General features: G+C 41.6%; 1 protein-coding gene across 5 annotated transcripts in view; it reads left to right on the top strand.

Moving 5' to 3' along the window:
• The window catches only part of LOC126248195 (hyaluronidase-like), a 347,681-nt gene extending 328,577 nt beyond the window's left edge, over positions 1–19,104 (top strand). For all 5 annotated transcript variants that reach the window (XM_049948992.1, XM_049948991.1, XM_049948988.1 and 2 more), the window contains exons 5-6: positions 1,129–1,339; positions 18,574–19,104. In XM_049948992.1, the coding sequence (XP_049804949.1) occupies positions 1,129–1,339; positions 18,574–18,750 (388 nt within the window). In that variant the 3' untranslated portion in view covers positions 18,751–19,104. The remainder of the gene's footprint in view (positions 1–1,128; positions 1,340–18,573) is intronic.
• The last annotated feature ends 806 nt before the right edge of the window (positions 19,105–19,910 follow it).

Below are 19,910 nucleotides of genomic sequence, written 5' to 3' on the forward strand. Positions count from 1 at the left end.
AATGGAGACGTGTCGTCTTCAGCGATGAGAGTCGCTTCTGCCTTGGTGCCAATGATGGTCGTATGCGTGTTTGGCGCCGTGCAGGTGAGCGCCACAATCAGGACTGCATACGACCGAGGCACACAGGGCCAACACCCGGCATCATGGTGTGGGGAACGATCTCCTACACTGGCCGTACATCACTGGTGATCGTCGAGGGGACACTGAATAGTGCACGGTACATCCAAACCGTCATCGAACCCATCGTTCTACCATTCCTAGACCGGCAAGGGAACTTGCTGTTCCAACAGGACAATGCACGTCCGCATGTATCCCGTGCCACCCAACGTGCTCTAGAAGGTGTAAGTCAACTAGCCTGGCCAGCAAGATCTCCGGATCTGTCCTCCATTGAGCATGTTTGGGACTGGATGAAGCGTCGTCTCACGCGGTCTGCACGTCCAGCACGAACGCTGGTCCAACTGAGGCGCCAGGTGGAAATAGCATGGCAAGCCGTTCCACAGGACTACATCCAGCATCTCTACGATCGTCTCCATGGGAGAATAGCAGCCTGCATTGCTGCGAAAGGTGGATATACACTGTACTAGTGCCGACATTGTGCATGCTCTGTTGCCTGTGTCTATGTGCCTGTAGTTCTGTCAGTGTGATCATGTGATGTATCTGACCCCAGGAATGTGTCAATAAAGTTTCCCCTTCCTGGGACAATGAATTCACGGTGTTCTTATTTCAATTTCCAGGAGTATATATATATATATAGTCGACATTTCGTTGCAATTGTTTTAGTTCATTGTTGTGACTAAGTACCTTAATATTTTTGTAACACATTTCCATGTGTGTCATCCATAAGAATTGACAGTCAAACAGCTTTTGAGAAACAAATTTTAGTAAGAAATGTAGCCACCGAATTTCTCTCCTATTTCTGTAAAACTGTCACAATTTTTCAATTTGTACATCGAAACCAAAGAGAAAAGTGCTAAATACATCCGTATCTTGGTTGCATTCTATCTGTGATACGTAAGGAAATTACCAGTAGTTGCTAAATAGACTTAGAACAATATTATTATTTTAATCATTAAATCCAGAAATAACAAGTAAATATTATTTATTTTCGCTTCTATATTTGTGTTTCAGGATACAGTGGCTCTTCGATGAGAGCACTGCGCTATTTCCTTCCCTGTATTTAAGCAAGTCATCGAAGTCAACACCAGAACATGTACCATTTATGCTTGGACGTCTATTGGAAGCGCGAAGAGTTGCACAAAGGACACCACGCATTGTTGGTCCTCGAATTTATCCTTACGTGTGGTACAGGTACCATGACTCAACAGACTTCCTCACTCATGTAAGTTCTGAACCATAACATGCCCTATTGATAGATGGACATGTATCAGTCATGTCCAATTCATATATTTTTGCTTTTCTAAACTGTTCATTGGCGCATGCCACGTGCTGAATATTTGCGAATGTAACCAACCACTCGGAAAGAAGTGTGCCATTGTTTTCTTTTTTGTAAGTGATACTCCTAGTCCACATTCATCACTTCCTTCCTAATCCAGCTAATGTGAAAATCCAACCTGACAACAGTCTGAAAAGAGGTAGATTAATAAAAGGAACATGAAAAGATGCTGTCATGTGCCTCACTATTTGCACTTTGAATGAGACATCCGCCTGCTGTGATTCAAAGTCAGTTAAGTTTGGTTTGCACCTGAAACTTCACTGTAAACAGAGTAGAAACAATTGCAGCCATCCTTGTAATTAGCTCCTTTTAACAGAATTTAGATAGACAACTTGATACTCCACTGAACAGGTCAAGGAAACAGCAAGACAGCTCTTACAGAAAAACTAGTTTTTCGTTTGCATGAAGCAATGTTCGGATGGTCGAATTCGACACGCGAGTTGTGCGCCTCTTCCAGCAAGGTGCCTCTCTTGTCCCTTGAGGACAGTGGAGACTCAGATAAAATATTCAGCAGAGCCGCTGCCCAGTGTGGTCGCTTCTCGAGCCCGACATGGGTTTGCCGAAGTTCGTTCCCAGTTGTATGCACCACAGACGACACATCACTGATTAACGGAGGAAACACGCCTCTTGCAGACTCGCTTGCTCCAGCCTCAAAAGACAGCTCAGGACCTAATGACGATTTTCCTACCCTAGGCGACATACTGGCGCCATTAGAAAGTTGACAGATTGCTGATTACGTATGAAGTTACTCTCCAGCAGACGTACTGGTTCCAAGGATGTTCACCTCCGCGGGAAGAATTACGACACTTTCGAAAAATATTCAGGATGGTAGGGGAAGAAACGAGAATTTGCTCCTGTCTCATAGGCTAACGCCAAGATTCGATTTCTCACTGGCTGCTAATATCTGGTGTGCATCTCTTTGGGACTCGTAAGATGAGAGGAGGAGAGCTGTGTGGAAAAGTTTCCCTCTTCCGACGGGTGATACAAATAAGCACAAGCCCTGGTTGAATGACGCGAGCTTTTGCGGAATTATTTTTGCTGGATGTGCCAGAGTTAGAGAAACGAAGGAGTTCAGAAGGCGGCGGAGGACAACGTTTTTTTTTTTTTTTTTTTTTTTTTTTTGAGAGTGAGAGAAACGTGGGGGGACTGCTGGTCTTCTCGGGATCCCAGGCGGCAGCCAGAATGGTGAGCATTCAGGCTGCCTGCAGTGTTTAGAGTCGTTTCACAACCTTAGTGACAATTCTTTCGCGATTCAGGACTCAACCAGTGGCGGTTGACCAGAGCAGACAAGGGTGGCCAGGCCCCGCTTACTTTTACAGTAGTTCCAGAAGTTCGTCGGCGACTGCAAAAGACATTAGTTTTTTCTGATTTCTTCTAACCCGCCATCAGTAGAGAGCAAATCAAAGTGCGGAAGCTAACCCGAACCTACAGCATATGGAGGTGCCAAGCATATGGTGAGGCGGCCAGACACATACCAGGACGCCGTAAACTCTCGGTTGCTATGGTAACCATGACGTCACGACTAGGAACAGAGAAGGGTACAGGTTGTCGTAGCCGTATTGCCATGCCCTTCCGTGCCACGGGAAGCCAGTAGCTTGTGTGCCACATCTCTAGTTTTCTTTTAAGTTAGTTTTACCGTGTGCAGTAGTTGCCCCGTCTGTGCAGTAAATATGGATGAAGTGTAATCTGGTACAAGTTTTGCTGTAACGTTTTCGAGGAGGACATCGTCACTTCCTTGCAGGAGCTTCGTTTTCAATTTGATGTGAAACTGAACGACACAACATTTTGAAGAAAGGACGTCCAATACTGGCGCTACCCCTTCTTCAGGAAGATCAAACCAGGTGTATTCCTAAGTCCATGGTATGAGCAGCACAACTGGTTATGTACTAGCCTTGCAAAAAGAAAATTATTCTGCTGTCATGTTTCTTCCTAAGCACAAGAAACAACTTTATGGTCCACTGAAAGTTTCGACAATCTGAAGAACCTGTCAAGAGGTTAGCACGACATGCTTCCCCTAAAGATCATCTAAGTAGTTTTATTTCGTATAAAGAACTATCCAAACAGTGTTTAGTATTTCAGAGCAACCTAATGAAAGTCACAAGCTTATGAAAATCAGACACAACAATGAAGTGAAAGCTAACAGATGGTTCAAATGGCTCTGAGCACTATGGGACTTAGCTTCTGAGGTCATCAGTCCCCTAGAACTTAGAACTACTTAAACCTAACTAGCCTAACTAGCCTAAGGACATCACACACATCCATGCCCGAGGCAGGATTCGAACCTGCGACCGTAGTGTCGCGCGGTTCCAAACTGTAACGCCTAGAACCGCTCGGCCACCCCGGCCGGCTAAAGCTAACAGAGACAGTACGAAAATTCTAATTGATGTCACATGTCTTTTGCGTAAGCAGGAGCTATCTTTCAAAGGTCATTATGAGACAGAACATTCTCTGAATCACTGAAATTTCAGAGCGATTTTTAAACCTGAGCTAAAAAGAAACGAAGATTTCGTAGCACACTGGAAGATAATGGACTATTTCTGGGGAAATTTTTAAAATACTATACACTACGAGCTGATTAAACGTGTACATGAGCAGATTTGCGAATATATACATTCAAGTTTGGATAGAATCTCGTTTTATGCCTACATTATGCACAAAGCAACAGACGTCTCAGTCAAGTCACAAAGCTCTTTTATCGTTATGTTAGTGGACTCCAGCAGCGACATACTGCTGCTGCTGGTGCTTTTCTTTTCTTTTTTCTTTTTTTTTTTTTTTCGTTGTACTAAGTGGCGTGTTTCGGAGTTATAACATGAAGAACAAATTGGTGGTTCAAACCTATGGTGGTGCTCCCGTTCTGGCGTGAGGATTAAGTGGCCTGCGGACTAAGGTTCGTGAAATTACCCCCAAGCTCTTTTTATTCACTTTTTGCACATCGTTTAAATTAAGTTTTGTAGCAGAGCTGTTCTATAAGACCAGTAAAGCTATTTTTGGTTTCTAGGAATCCTTGCTTTCTCCGTCGGTCTTCCAAACGCACAGAAATTCTCTACAGTATTGTTGGTAAACGCATTCCTTCGAACAATGAAATGAGATGGAACTGTAACGCCAGAATGATAGCTGCCATTCACGAAAAATGTAAGGGGCTATTTGAAGTTTTAACAGAAATAAGTGATAGTTGAGACTAGAGTGCAACGACTACAAGAGAAACCTCTGGTTCCAAAAATAGTCTCCCAAACTTTGACTTTTTTTCCTGCTATCAGTTTTTCAAAGCATTTTTTAAAGATTGAACTGCTTTTCAACATTCCTTAGGAAAAACCAATGATGCATAGTTTTGTAATAATTCTGACTCATAATGCATATCTCACATGAGAAACTTAAGAAATGAAGATGTATTGATCGACTTTTTAAGCTTCCATGAATAGAGCTGAAATGATGGATGAATATATTGGCAATCCACTGATGTCACAATACAAAAAAAATGGTTCAAATGGCTCTGAGCACTATGGTACTTAACTTCTGAGGTCATCAGTCCTCTAGATCTTAGAACTACTTAAACCTAACTAACCTAAGGACATCACACACATCCATGCCCGAGGCAGGATTCGAACTCGCGACCGTATCGGTCGCGCGGTTCCAGACTGTAGCACCTAGAACCGCTCGGCGTCACAATACAAACAGGTGTACTTCGAGGTGTTGGATAATACTGTAACACAAATGGAAACTGCTCTTCCTTAAATTAGGCGATACTACTCAGTTCGCCAATTATGATCATAATTTCCCTGTAGACGGAATGGATTCATTATTACAGTCGCTCACAGTTGCGTGTAGAATTGGGGACTGTATTTTCTTATCAGTGCACTGCATCATGCCTAATTCAATTTCTCAAGCAGAAATGGATGAGTTAAACATCTCGATTGAAAACGTTGTAGAACGGAAACGTTACGTTTTTGGACATGGGTTCCTATTCAAAATATTATGTACTCACTCGCCTCTAGAAGTCCTAGAAGTCCTAGAAGTTTGTAACGGTAATTTCCGAACAACTTGTTTATATATATACTGGCGCTAGCGCCTGTAACTTCGACGGTCTGTAGTGTTGTTGGATTTTGTTTCTCAAAACATGTTCTACATCCCCTCGAAGTTGTCGATATAATTTTGGAACATGCTGTATGTGAGGGACATCGTTTCTCATGACAATTCCGTGGTGCAAATATTCGTTTAGATAAGATGACAGCTGATCAGTCTACAGGCCATAGGCATCTGACGACCCTTGAATTAAATCATTAGCAGAATCGGTAGCAACCACTTTCATTTAGTTACTTCCCACATATCGTTAGTGGTAGACATGTTTCATTTAACTCACCCTAATTTCTAAATTTGTGACAGTGCACAATTCCCTGATGATGCATTCAGGATGCAGGCATTCAATGCATTTACATATGCCACTGGTGATGATTTTGGGAATAAAAAATGAAACCACCTGGCGTGAATAAGCATCGGAAACTTCAATTTTTTATTTAAAAATGGACTTCATGTATTAAATAGTGTGACTGGACGCCAGGGAACGCAGCATCCACACGATTAGTGTCACTAAAACTTTGAGTCTCTGTGCTGTTTGTAGCAAGCTGCATTACACTTAATCACCGACTCTGAATCCGATGATGACCTCAATGGAAGAATCGTTTTACTCAAGAAAACTCTGTATTTATGTTTGTAGAATTCTACACTAATCCAATGTTAGTAATAAATTTGAATCTTACCATGCTATTGTCTATAGAATTGATTGCGTGGCAAAGACACCGTTTATTGCACTTAATAAAAATTAGTCTTTGTAGCTCCCACAAAACGTGAATACATCGAAAGTTCAAGTCGTACCTGGTTATCGTAAGCTAGGCCAAAATAATTCACTAGAAAGAACCAAAGCAACTTCGAGTCTCAGACTATATACAGTAAGTAGCTAAAGAAACATTTACCCACGAGCAAACAGAAGCAAAAGTTCAATACAGTATAAACACGGCGCAATTGGAAAATGGCTCTGAGCACTATGGGACTTAACATCTATGGTCATCAGTCCCCTAGAACTTAGAACTACTTAAACCTAACTAACCTAAGGACAGCACACAACACCCAGTCATCACGAGGCAGAGAAAATCCCTGACCCCGCCGGGAATCGAACCCGGGAACCCGGGCGTGGGAAGCGAGAACGCTACCGCACGCGGACGCAATTGGAAAGCTGGTTGCGATTACAATGAAGGATTGGCGTGTACCTACCGTCTCTGGCATATCTAGAGTTTCTCTAAAGTCGCACCAAAGGATTAAAAAAATCTTCCATAGACAAAGAATACGGAACAAGGCTTTTTACTTTGGAAAAAAAATAATATCACTTAAAATACATCCCTGAGAAGGATCGTTCTCATCAACAAAATACTCTAAGAAAACATTATCGACTTTGTGTCTAAAATATCTCTCATTATTGAAGGATCTCAGAGAAATAGGGAGATGCACACAGAATTCCCAACCGTGGAGCTAATGTAGAGTAAAACATTGTACCTACAAGTATTATCACACACCTTCCCTTGGTGAAAAAATATACTTATGAGATTTCACATACAAAGGAAAGATAGTCGTGTGGCCGCCTTCAGCTGCATAATGTTGTGCACAGCGGAACTCTGCATCTAAAACTACACTGAAAGAAACTCAAAACATCATTTTCACCACGATCAAAACACTTGTTGACAATTCTTTCAAGAATCTTTCCCACAGAGTTGGTAACAGTGACAGCGCGGTAACTACACTAATGGCCATTAAAATTGCTACACCACAAAGATGACGTGCTACAGACCCGAAATTTAACCGACAGGAAGAAGATGCTGTGATATGCAAATGACTAGCTTTTCAGAGCATTCACACAAGGTTGGCGCCGGTGGCGACACCTACAACGTGCTGACATGAGGAAAGTTTCCAACCGATTTCTCATACAGCAGTTGACCGGCGTTGCCTGGTGAAACATTGTGATGCCTCGTGTAAAGAGGAGAAATGCGTACCATCACGTTTCCGACTCTGATAAAGGTCGGATTGTAGCCTATCGCTATTGCGGTTTATCGTATCGCGACATTGCTGCTCGTGTTGGTCGATATCTAATGACTGTTAGCAGAATATGAAATCGTTGGGTTCAGGAGGGTAATACGGAACGCCGTGCTGGATCCCAACGGCCTCGAATCACTAGCACTCGAGATGACAGGCATCTTACCCGCATGGCTGTAACGGATCGTGCAACCACGTCTCGATCCCTGAGTTATCAGATGGGGACGTTTTCAAGACAACAACCATCTGCACGAACAGTTCGACGACGTTTGCAGCAGCATGGACTATCAGCTCGGAGACCATGGCTGCGGTTATCCTTGACGCTGTGGCCAAGCGGTTAAAGGCGCTGCAGTCTGGAACCGCGCGGCCGCTACAGTCGCAGGTTCGAATCCTGCCTCGGGCATGGATGTGTGTGATGTCCTTAGGTTAGTTAGGTTTAAGTAGTTCTAAGTTCTAGGGGACTAATGACCTTAGAAGTTAAGTCCCATAGTGCTCAGAGCCATTTTGAACCTTGACGCTGCATCACAGACAGGAGCGCCTGCGATGGTGTACTCAACGACGAACCTGGGTGCACGAATAGCAAAACGACATTTCTTCGGATGAATCCAGGTTCTGTTTACAGAATCATGATGGTCGCATCCGTGTTTGGCGACATCGCAGTGAATGCAGATTGGAAGCGTGTATTCGTCACCGCCATACTAGCGTATTACCCAGCGTGATGGTATGGAGTGCCATTGGTTACACGTCTCGGTCACCCCTTGTTCGCATTGACGGAACTTTGAACAGTGGACGTTACATTTCAGATGTGTTACGACGTGTTGGTCTACCCTTCATTCGATTCCTGCGAACCCTACATTTCAGCAGGATAATGCACGACCGCTTGTTGCAGGTCCTGTACGGGCCTTTCTGGATAGAGAAAATGTTCGACTGCTGCCCTGGCCAGCACATTCTCCAGATGTCTCACCAACTGAAAACGTCTGGTCAATGGTGGGCGAGCAACTGGCTCGTCACAATACACCAGTCACTACTCTTGATGAACTGTGGTATCGTGTTGAAGCTGCATGGGCAGCTAGCTGTACCTGCACACGCCATCCAAGCTCTGTTTGACTCAATGCCCAGGCGTATCAACTCCGTTATTACGACCAAAGGTGGTTGTTCTGGGTACTGATTTCTCAGCATCTATGCACCCAAATTTCTTGAAAATGTAATCACATGTCAGTTCTAGTATAATATATTTGTCGAATGAATACCCGTTTATCATCTGTATTTCTTCTTGGTGTAGCAATTTTAATGGCCAGTAGTGTACTTGGAGACGTTGGATTCTTCCTTGTGTTCAGGAGAGAAAACACTTGAGCTTATCTCCAGGAGCATCGTGTATATTGGCCTTCCGACAATGTCTTGTCTACAAGTTCCTTTCTTTGGGGATTCAGTGCAGCAGCTAGCCATAATGAATGTTTCCATTGCCAAGGGATGTGTTCCTCAATACAGACAAGGCATGCAGGTTCTAGCTCTCTCGTGGAGACAGGGAAACTCTAAGTTTCTGTGTTGGTGGACTCGAAGTAAACACTTCTCTTCTTCACGGCTTCCCAATGTTTTCGTTATGTGGGATCTCGTGTCTAACTAGAAGTTAAGTTATAAAAGTATTTTTCCATCGTCTGTGCATTAAGAAGGACACCATTTCGCTACAGGTTAGATACTATAGCCGTATTTTTTCTTCCTCAAATTCTCCTGGTTGACTGCCACACACTTTTGACATTTTATTGAATTCAAAAGCTCTTCCCATGATAGCTTTCTACGTTCTTTAGTTGTTAGCCAGCCCCTTCCTCTGGATATCCGAAAGGCTGCTAAGTTCTCTGCTGATGTTCTGGACTTGAACACTCACATTGCCCCCCAGCTGATCCTGATTCTGGGTTGGCAGGCATCAGTCCTCCATGGCACAGGCTGCCTTTTCTGCTCTCATGTGGCCTGTGATATGAATGTATCAGCAACACGTCGAATCGATATTGTGATGTGGCCCATTTGCAAATGAACTGAGTTCTTTACAGTCTTGAAAGTGGTGATCTGAGTTAGTTGCCAGTGGCTTTTGTTTCATAAAGTTTTCAACTTGTAATTAATTGGTTTTTGATAATACATCTTCTTAATTTGATTTCGCTTACTGTTTATTGGTGCGCAGTAGTGTAATAATGGAACACATGGACTATTAAATACAGTACTGACAAAGTTTTATCGACTGCAACACGTTTACATATGAATAGAATATTTGTTCCTAGGTACAGTGTAACGTAACTGTTGGAAAAATATTTGCTAGACTTTGCGAAACATGATTATATGAATTTAATTTGGTACATTATTACGTGAACTTAACTTGGGCCACCACCTGAATGAACCTGCCACTTAACCACACTGTACATTTGCTTCAATAGGATTACTGAATAGGCCTCAATTCAGGAAAAATACGGTAATGAAATCTTGGTATATATAGATAACTTCTTGAGTAATTGTGGAGGAGAATCGGTTTTGGGAAAATGCTCTTAAAATATACTAATAATCATACACATGTGGTCTGAGCTGGGCTACAAGAGGCTCGATAGGAATTGGATAAACAGCGGGTGAATTATTAAACATCAGGAATGTGTTGTACTGTACATTTATTCTTTTGATTAAGATGTTTAACAGGATGTACAAGAAAAACCATGTTATTATCAAAAACTCCTTAACTTAGTACAGAGTGTTGGTGCTGGAACATAACTGGAAAAACGTACGCAAATCAATACATGACTAATACTGTCATTTAAAAATCGGGTGCCACTGGTTACACGTCTCGGTCACCTCTTGTTCGCATTGACGGAACTTTGAACACTAGACGTTACATTTCAGATGTGTTACGACCTGTGGCTCTACCCTTCATTCGATCCCTGCGAAACCCTACAATTCAGCAGGATAATGCACGACCGCATGTTGCAGGTCCTGTACGGGCCTTTCTGGATAGAGAAAATGTTCGACTGCTGCCCTGGCCAGCACATTCCCCAGATCTCTCACCAATCGAAAACGTCTGGTCAATGGTGGCCGAACAACTGGCCCGTCACAATACGCCAGTCACTACTCTTGATGAACTGTGGTATCGTGTTGAAGCTGCATGGGCAGCTGTACTTGTACACGCTATCCAAGCTCTGTTTGGCCCAATGCCCAGGCATATCAAGGCCGTTGGTAATGGTTGGTTGGTGGATGTTCTGAGTACTGATTTGTCAGGATCTATGCACCCAAATTGCGTGAAAATGTAATCACATGTCAGTTCTAGTATAATATATTTGTCCAATGAATACCCATTTATCATCTGCATTTCTTCTTGGTGTAGCAATTTTAATGGCCAGTAGTGTATATAGATATGAAGGGAAAAGATGTAGAATGTTAATAACATTGGTTTCATTTAAAAAGCTTGAAGAGTTTTCACGTGAAAGATCGGAGACATTACTTTTTAGCACGCCCTTGTAAGTGGTTCGGGGGGGGGGGGGGGGGGGGAGGGGTGACCGTGATAGAACAGCAGTGACATGCACCACCACGCTGCCTTTTGCTCTCGTTCCACCATTGTCGTCGTTCCTCTTGGTTCCTTCCTATGTGTATGAGGTATTGCCGCTATAGATGCTTTTGCGCTATAGCACTATGTTTTTGTGATGCTATAGCGATATCTCACAGATAATGTGTTGCACAATTGGTCGATTTGGGTAAGGTAATTTGTATTCCATGGCAAATCCATTTGCAGATACAGTGTCGCATCACAAACGTGAGTATTGCTTGGGATTGGACAACAGGGTTCCATGGGCAAATGGCTAATAACAACAAAGCGCGTGTGCATGCACATACTAATTACCATCGTGCCCCGCGGCCAACCATGCAGTTTGAACGTCCTAACGCAAACCATTCAGAAGTTATGACGATTTTATTTCATATATTCAATAACTGTCACCCTGTGCCTGTGAAGAATTAGACCGATGGATCTAGTTTGCGTAACAGTTCTCTCTATAATGTCAACCACAGCAAGAAAAACTAATGCAGCAGTTTATGGGACATTACACGAAAGTTGTGGAAATGGGGCTGTAGACAACGCTGTAGAATTTGAATGATGGGCTTCGTTTGTATAACAGACAAGTATATGGAGTCAACCACAATAAGAAAAACAATTACTACTATTTAGAGGATGTTACATGCAAGTCATGGAACTGGTGCTCTAGATGCCACTGTAGCGTTCGACTGTTGAGTTTAGTTTGCAATGTGGAGATAGACATCACACACACAAAGTCCAAGTATCGCGTGACTGTTGCAAGCTAGGACCAAATATACTCAAAAAATGCACCACGAAGGATTTGCGCTATTTGGTCACAAACGGAAAATACAAAATTGTAAACTTTGGTTGTGACGCCGCAGTGTAATCTCACTGCACAGCTGGCAAGAATAGTAAACAGGGGAACGTCGATACCAGGGCGTAAAATTTTTGTGAATTGCATTCCATGTATTCAGTTGAACAGTAACTATACCTCGCAGGCAGTTGCATGAACAACCTACACAGATGTTAGCATTTGAGAGAGTACATGTACTTGGGTTCAAAGAAGCCAGTTGGAGTAATCGGCAATCCACTCAACATTTGAATAGGAACGCTGCCTCTCTGTTTTGATGATGTTGGAAGGAATGGGTGAACCATGACCAAACACAGTGTCAAGAAGGAAGCCATTGATCTAGAGAGAGGACAGAACGAGAGGAATGTGTAATCACCAGAGAGGTAATCAGAAACCCTGATTCATCACTATCATCAATCTGAGATGCAACTGGTGCTTCAGTGATCACAAAGACCATTAATAGGTGGCTCACAGAAATGGGGCTGAGCTCACGGCACCTCTTTCACTGACTACTATTGACCTCTGTAAACCAAAAAGCCCATTTTCAGAGCTGTCAGGCACATTCGACCTCGAATCTCACTGACTGGAGTAGAATTGTCTTCAGTGATGAGTCTCACTTTGATTTGACCCCTGATGGCCAGTGAAGACGTATCTGGAGATGCCCTGGACAGCTGAAGGATACCAACCTGACTATTGAGCGCTGTAAGGCTCATCAACCAGGAGTGATGATCTGGAGTGACATCTCACTTCATGGAAAGACCCTTTCAGTTGTCATCTGTAGAGCCCTTACAGCACGTCATTGATATTCTACACCTAGTTTTGTTGTCCTTCATGGCAAGCTCTTCTTGGCTTACAGTTCAGCAAGATAATGCCAACCCACACATGGCGAGAGTTTCTACTGCTTGACTTTGTGCTTGCCAAACCCTACCTTGGCCAGCAAGGTTGCGGGATCTCTACCCAATTCTGAATATTTGGAGTATTATGGGCTTGACCCTCCAACCTGCTCGGGATTTTATTGATCTAAGGCGCCAATTGGACAGAAGTTCACATAATATCCTCCAGCAGAACATCAAACAACTCTGTCAACCAATGCCAACCTGATTAACTGCTTGCATAAGGGCCATAGGTGGACCAATGCTTCACCGACTTGTTCAATTTCTGAAGCTCTTTCTGTCAAATAAATCATCCAGTTTTTTTTTTAACGTGTAATCATTTGTTCGTCTGTATAGGTATATGTACATGTACATCGCAAGTACCGGTCTCTGTCCCATCTGGGTAATTCCTTCATGATGGATTGGTTTCTTGTCTTAGAGTGTACTTCATTAGAAAAAGCTGGTACTGGTATATGCCAAAAATCCAAATGATGTTTGTCGAAGCCAATGGGGAAACAAGTACCATAAAAACATAGGCAGCAAGTGGATACATTTATTGGTATGACATAATTGTAAAGCAGGTGGCGAATACACGGGAGAGCCAGCCCCTTCTGGCATCCATTATTTTTTGTGACGGTATTGGTCACAGCTTTCTTCTATATGACCCCCTAATTCTGTGATGGCAGTGCAGTGCACAATGCTCATGTCACTTGTAGCAGACGACAACACCAGTTATCTCTAGTGATTCAGTGACTGTAATGTGACTAGGATGCAATATATGGAACATTGGAGTCTGCTCATTTTGACAGGTTATGAAAAATAAATAGTACTCATAACAAGTGACCTTCATTATTAAAAATAGTGATTTAGTTCGGACCAAGATTCTTGTGACTTTTCTTAGGAATTTTAGTGCAGTTCCTCCTCAGTCAGTAAATTTAATGTGTAAGGAGACAAATGAGGAAGCCATTCTGCAACATACCCAGTTTGTTATGTACCAGAACATACACTGAAGCACCAGAGAAACTGGTATAGCCATGTGTATCGAAATACTGAGATATGTAAACAGGTAGAATACGACACAGCGGTCAGCAACACCTATATGAGACAACAAGTGTCTGGCGTAGACATCAAAGCTATTGAGCATATCTGGGATGCCTTGTAACGTGCTGTCCAGAAAAGATCTCCATCCCATTGTACTCTTACCGATTTATGGACAGCCCTGCAGGATTCATGGTGTCAGTTCTCTCCAGCACTACTTCAGACATTAGTTGAGCCCATTTCACGTCATGTTGCGGCATTTCTGCATGCTCGTGGGGGCTCTACACGATATTAGGTGGGTGTACTAGCTTCTTTAGCTCTTCAGTATATATCAGATCCAATGGTCATGGCTTCGTGCAGCAACTTCAATTGAAACATAAGTTCACTAAATTTTATTTCTGCATCTCCCATCTCCACAAGCATGAGTCACTCAAATAGGCACCCATTTTCTATGAAATAGTTCTGTATGGCAAAATCAAATTTACAAATTAATAGTTTAGCTCTCCACGATGAACTTGGGGCTCAATAAGTAATTAAAAACTAGTAACTGATTTTATATTTCATCAAAAATCAATTGAATGAGTTACTGCCTAGTAAATCATTGCAATCATATTTCAAATGATCTGGGTTCAAATCCTGTTCCGGATATCCTCATTTTGACTTCCCTCAATGACACAGTTAGGTGCTGAGTTGATTTGTTACATAAAGCCTAGGTCAATCCCTTACATATTCCTAGCTTATAAATACAAATATAAATAATTAACTATTGTGAATGTTTGATGCAGTTACCAGTCAAAGGTAAATGGCAGATAAGTTAGTTTCAAGAGTCATATGACATGGCAGTCCAGGGACAGCTTGAAGTTAATTTGATTATCTACCAACTGAAGTTAAAAGCATGCCTCTCAGTCTCATCAGGATAAATTCCAGTTAGTGAAAATTTTGTTTTTGAACATTAAACATTATACCATTATAATTATGATGTGTGCTGTGAGTAACCAGATCACCTCTTAAGAGTTATCTTCAATAATCAGATATGAAAGTTAAATCAAAGTTCTTAAAGTTGTACTATTTTAAGGCTAGTTAGTTGGCATTATCCTGAAACTTTTAAACAATAGTTGGTGACTGTAGTAATAACAAAATTATCACCGCATATCTTGATATAGAGTCTTTACTTGAGATATGACATTCACACAAAGGGGAACTTGTTTCACCAGGTAAAACTAAGGTGTTCTGCTTACCTATTTATGAGAGATGCTCTGATAGGAATTTAAGAGAGTAGCTCTGATAGGAAGAAATCTCTCTCTCTCACTCTCTCTCCTTCCCCTCCCCTCCACCTCCCTCCCTCCCCTTCCCTCCCTCCACCACCTCCCTCCCTCCCCTCCCTACCTCCCTCCCTCCCTCCACCTGCCTGCCTGCCTGCCTGTAAGATGTAATAAATACCCCTTTTATTTAATGAGCAGTTAGTTCAAGATATCAATATATTTTTCCAAATGATATTACACGGTGTTGCAGGTAATACAGTTGCATGGATAATACTCTTTAACTCTTGCATCAACTGAAATATTAAAACAAATATGCTTTTTTGATGGAACTGTACTTTTTCAAATGCCATTTTAATGTCCTTGAAAATATGGTTATGGTGACATACTGATTTTTAATGTTGATGTTTAAACTTTTCACAGAAGTATCTAAGGAATTTAGTGAAATTAGGGGGAAACTTGTCTGTGATCACCTGTTGAAGTGTAAAGAACTGTTGTCAGATCTTGGTACCAACTGATAATACTTGAAACTGTAATATAATGAATGTACAAAATGATTTAGTGACTACCTATCTTCTGCAAAGTAAACATTTTTGCTCAATTAAATGTAGGTTTTTGCGTTTCTTCAATATGTGCTCAAAGTTTTCCATCTGCTGCAGTGCACATTTGAAATTGCCACTGAACAAATGAGATGATTTCAATTAATGATATACCAGCATGTGCTACAGGAATCCAGAGACATACATTCTCTGGCATTCTACATCTACATCTACATTTATACTCCGCAAGCCACCCAACGGTGTGTGGCGGAGGGCACTTTACGTGCCACTGTCATTACCTCCCTTTCCTGTTCCAGTCGCGTATGGTTCACGGGAAGAACGACTGTCTGAAAGCCTCCGTGCACGCTCTAATCTCTCTAATTTTACATTCGTGATCTCCTCGGGAGGTATAAGTAGAGGGAAGCAATATATTCGATACCCGATACCTCATCCAGAAACGCAACCTCTCGAAACCTGGCGAGCAAGCTACACCGCGATGCAGAGCGCCTCTCTTGCAGAGTCTGCCACTTGAGTTTATTAAACATCTCCATAACGCTATCACGGTTACCAAATAACCCTGTGACGAAACGCGCCGCTCTTCTTTGGATCTTCTCTATCTCCTCCGTCAACCCGATCTGGTACGGATCCCACACTGATGAGCAATACTCAAGTATAGGTCGAACGAGTGTTTTGTAAGCCACCTCCTTTGTTGATGGACTACATTTTCTAAGCACTCTCCCAATGAATCTCAACCTGGTACCCGCCTTACCAACAATTAATTTTATATGATCATTCCACTTCAAATCGTTCCGCACGCATACTCCCAGATATTTTACAGAAGTAACTGCTACCAGTGTTTGTTCCGCTATCATATAATCATACAATAAAGGATCCTTCTTTCTATGTATTCGCAATACATTACATTTGTCTATGTTAAGGGACAGTTGCCACTCCCTGCACCAAGTGCCTATCCGCTGCAGATCTTCCTGCATTTCGCTACAATTTTCTAATGCTGCAACTTCTCTGTATACTACAGCATCATCCGCGAAAAGCTGCATGGAACTTCCGACACTATCTACTAGGTCATTTATATATATTGTGAAAAGCAATGGTCCCATAACACTCCCCTGTGGCACGCCAGAGGTTACTGTAACGTCTGTAGACGTCTCTCCATTGATAACAACATGCTGTGTTCTGTTTGCTAAAAACTCTTCAATCCAGCCACACAGCTGGTCTGATATTCCATAGGCTCTTACTTTGTTTATCAGGCGACAGTGCGGAACTGTATCGAACGCCTTCCGGAAGTCAAGAAAAATAGCATCTACCTGGGAGCCTGTATCTAATATTTTCTGGGTCTCATGAACAAATAACGCGAGTTGGGTCTCACACGATCGCTGTTTCCAGAATCCATGTTGATTCCTACATAGTAGATTCTGGGTTTCCAAAAACGACATGATACTCGAGCAAAAAACATGTTCTAAAATTCTACGACAGATCGACGTCAGAGATATAGGTCTATAGTTTTGCGCATCTGCTCGATGACCCTTCTTGAAGACTGGGACTACCTGTGCTCTTTTCCAATCATTTGGAACCCTCCGTTCCTCTAGAGACTTGCGGTACACGGCTGTTATAAGGGGGGCAAGTTCTTTCGCATACTCTGTGTAGAATCGAATTGGTATCCCGTCAGGTCCAGTGGACTTTCCTCTGTTCAGTGATTCCAGTTGCTTTTCTATTCCTTGGACACTTATTTCGATGTCAGCCATTTTTTCGTTTGTGCGAGGATTTAGAGAAGGAACTGCAGTGCGGTCTTCCTCTCTGAAACAGCTTTGGAAAAAGGTGTTTAGTATTTCAGCTTTACGCGTGTCATCCTCTGTTTCAATGCCATCATCATCCCGGAGTGTCTGGATATGCTGTTTCGAGCCACTTACTGATTTAATGTAAGACCAGAACTTCCTAGGATTTTCTGTCAAGTCGGTACATAGAATTTTACTTTCGAATTCACTGAACGCTTCTCGCATAGCCCTCCTTACGCTAACTTTGACATCGTTTAGCTTCTGTTTGTCTGAGAGGTTTTGGCTGCATTTAAACTTGGAGTGAAGCTCTCTTTGCTTTCGCAGTAGTTTCCTAACTTCGTTGTTGTACCACGGTGGGTTTTTCCCGTCCCTCACAGTTTTACTTGGCACGTGCCTTTCTAAAATGCATTTTACGATTGCCAACAATAGTTGGTGACTGTGTTGGGATATCATGCTAGTCTGCACATTTGAGTAACTTTGAGTAACTTTTTGTGGTACTATCACAGTCTCTGATAATGTTTTGAATAATATTTTTCATTAAATATTGTCCCATTCTGCTTCATTAACCATTGTGCATTTATTGTTAGTTCTGTACTGTAGGCATGTAAACAGCTAAAATGCTTCACATAAAGGTGCAGCCTGTCATTTACACCACAATAACAGATTCTGGATGTCATGCCTCTAAATCTTACCACATTTTTCAGATACTTCTGTGAAAAAGGCTTAACACTAAGATTAAAGAGTGCTATATCCTTACACTCATATCTTCAAGACTTTTTGAATTACATTAAAAAGGCATTCTATTCCATTTAGAACAACATACTTGCTTCAATATCTTTGTTAATACAACAGTTTCAGGTATTAACCATACCAAAAAATTACATACTAATATACATACTATCATCTGACAGTGCCTGAGTCTTACCCATTCACTGGCATAGCCACTGCCTGAGTGAGTCTTGGGCACCATTTCAAAAGGGTTAACTAATGCTCTGTGTGTGTGTGTGTGTGTGTGTGTGTGTGTGTGTGTGTGTGTGTGTGTGTGTGTGAGAGAGAGAGAGAGAGAGAGAGAGAGAGAGAGAGAGAGTCAGTGAGTGAGTTATGTTGGACAAATCAATGACATATTTGTGCTAATGATAAATTATTTCAGGAGGATCTTTACAACTCTCTCGCAATTCCAAAGAATCTTGGGATGAATGGTGCCATAATTTGGGGAAGCTCAAAAGATGTAAATAGCAAGAAGAAATGTGAAGATCTGGCAAACTATGTAAAAACTGAACTAGGTCCAACTGTAAAAAATTTAATGGACATAAGTAACATGCCATGAAAGAAAACAGTAATTACCCTTTACTGCTTGCCACTCATGGTTACTTCGCAGTAACTTTTTGTTATTTCACTGACACTGTCTGTGATAAAATTAAATATTGGTTCATTTTAGGAACAAAATGGATACATTTTCTTCTGCAGTAAAACATTTTTGTATAAATACAAAGACTGTGAACCTATGAAGCATCAGTAAATCTTAAAATATTTTGTGCTTGTATGCAACTTGTTGTGTTTGTATCTATGTGTTTGTATATGGTGTTCTTTTAGCCTCATAATGATATACACCTTGATTTGTACCTGATTAGTTCTGCTCTCATGTAAATAATTCATGATGCAGGCCATTTTGTAATAAATATGTTGGCTATTATGGTGCAGATTTTTTTAAATGATTCCCATCATTAAAAAGTGTAAAATTTGTATGTATCTTGTAAATAGATACTTTCCTTAAAATAAATGAGAATACTTTGTAATTAATGTCTGTTCCATTTTGACAACCCAGAAATTGTTGTTAGAATAAAACTGCTTTTCAAGTTTTGGGAGATGGAAATGGAACAACATGAAAACTGTATGTTCACATAATTATTTAATTTGTTTGCTACAGAAATAAACAAGTATATTAAGAACAACTGTGGATCTTACTGTTTGTTCTCAGTGGCTAAGGGCATTTGGCATGTAACATTTTTAGGATGTAGTAGTTTCCCATGTTCACCTTTACATTTAAGTCAATATGTAACATATCTTAGGTATCACTTGATAAAAAATCCCAGCTGCCCTATAAATTAAACTGGGAATGGTTACTACTGAATCATAGTTGTGCACTGAATAAAGCTGTTAGCACACTGGACTCACATTCAGGAGGATGACAGTTCAAATCCCCGTCCAGCTCTCCAGGTTTAGGTCTTCTGTGATTTCCATAAATTCTGGGATGGTTCCTTTGAAAGGCTAAAGCTGATTTCCTTCCCCATCCTTCCCTAACCTGAGCTTGTGCTTGATCTTTAATGACTTCAGTGTCAATGAGATGTTAAACTAAAATCACCCGTCTGTCAACCATGATTCCGGCTCATTGACAGGGCTTGTAAAAGTAAATTTTAAAACTGTTGTAATTGGAACTGTAATTTTTTAACTGACTATATAGTATCTGGATGAATTTCTAGTCTCTGC

Source organism: Schistocerca nitens, chromosome 3 (genome assembly GCF_023898315.1).
Source record: "Schistocerca nitens isolate TAMUIC-IGC-003100 chromosome 3, iqSchNite1.1, whole genome shotgun sequence".
NCBI lineage: Eukaryota > Metazoa > Arthropoda > Insecta > Orthoptera > Acrididae > Schistocerca > Schistocerca nitens.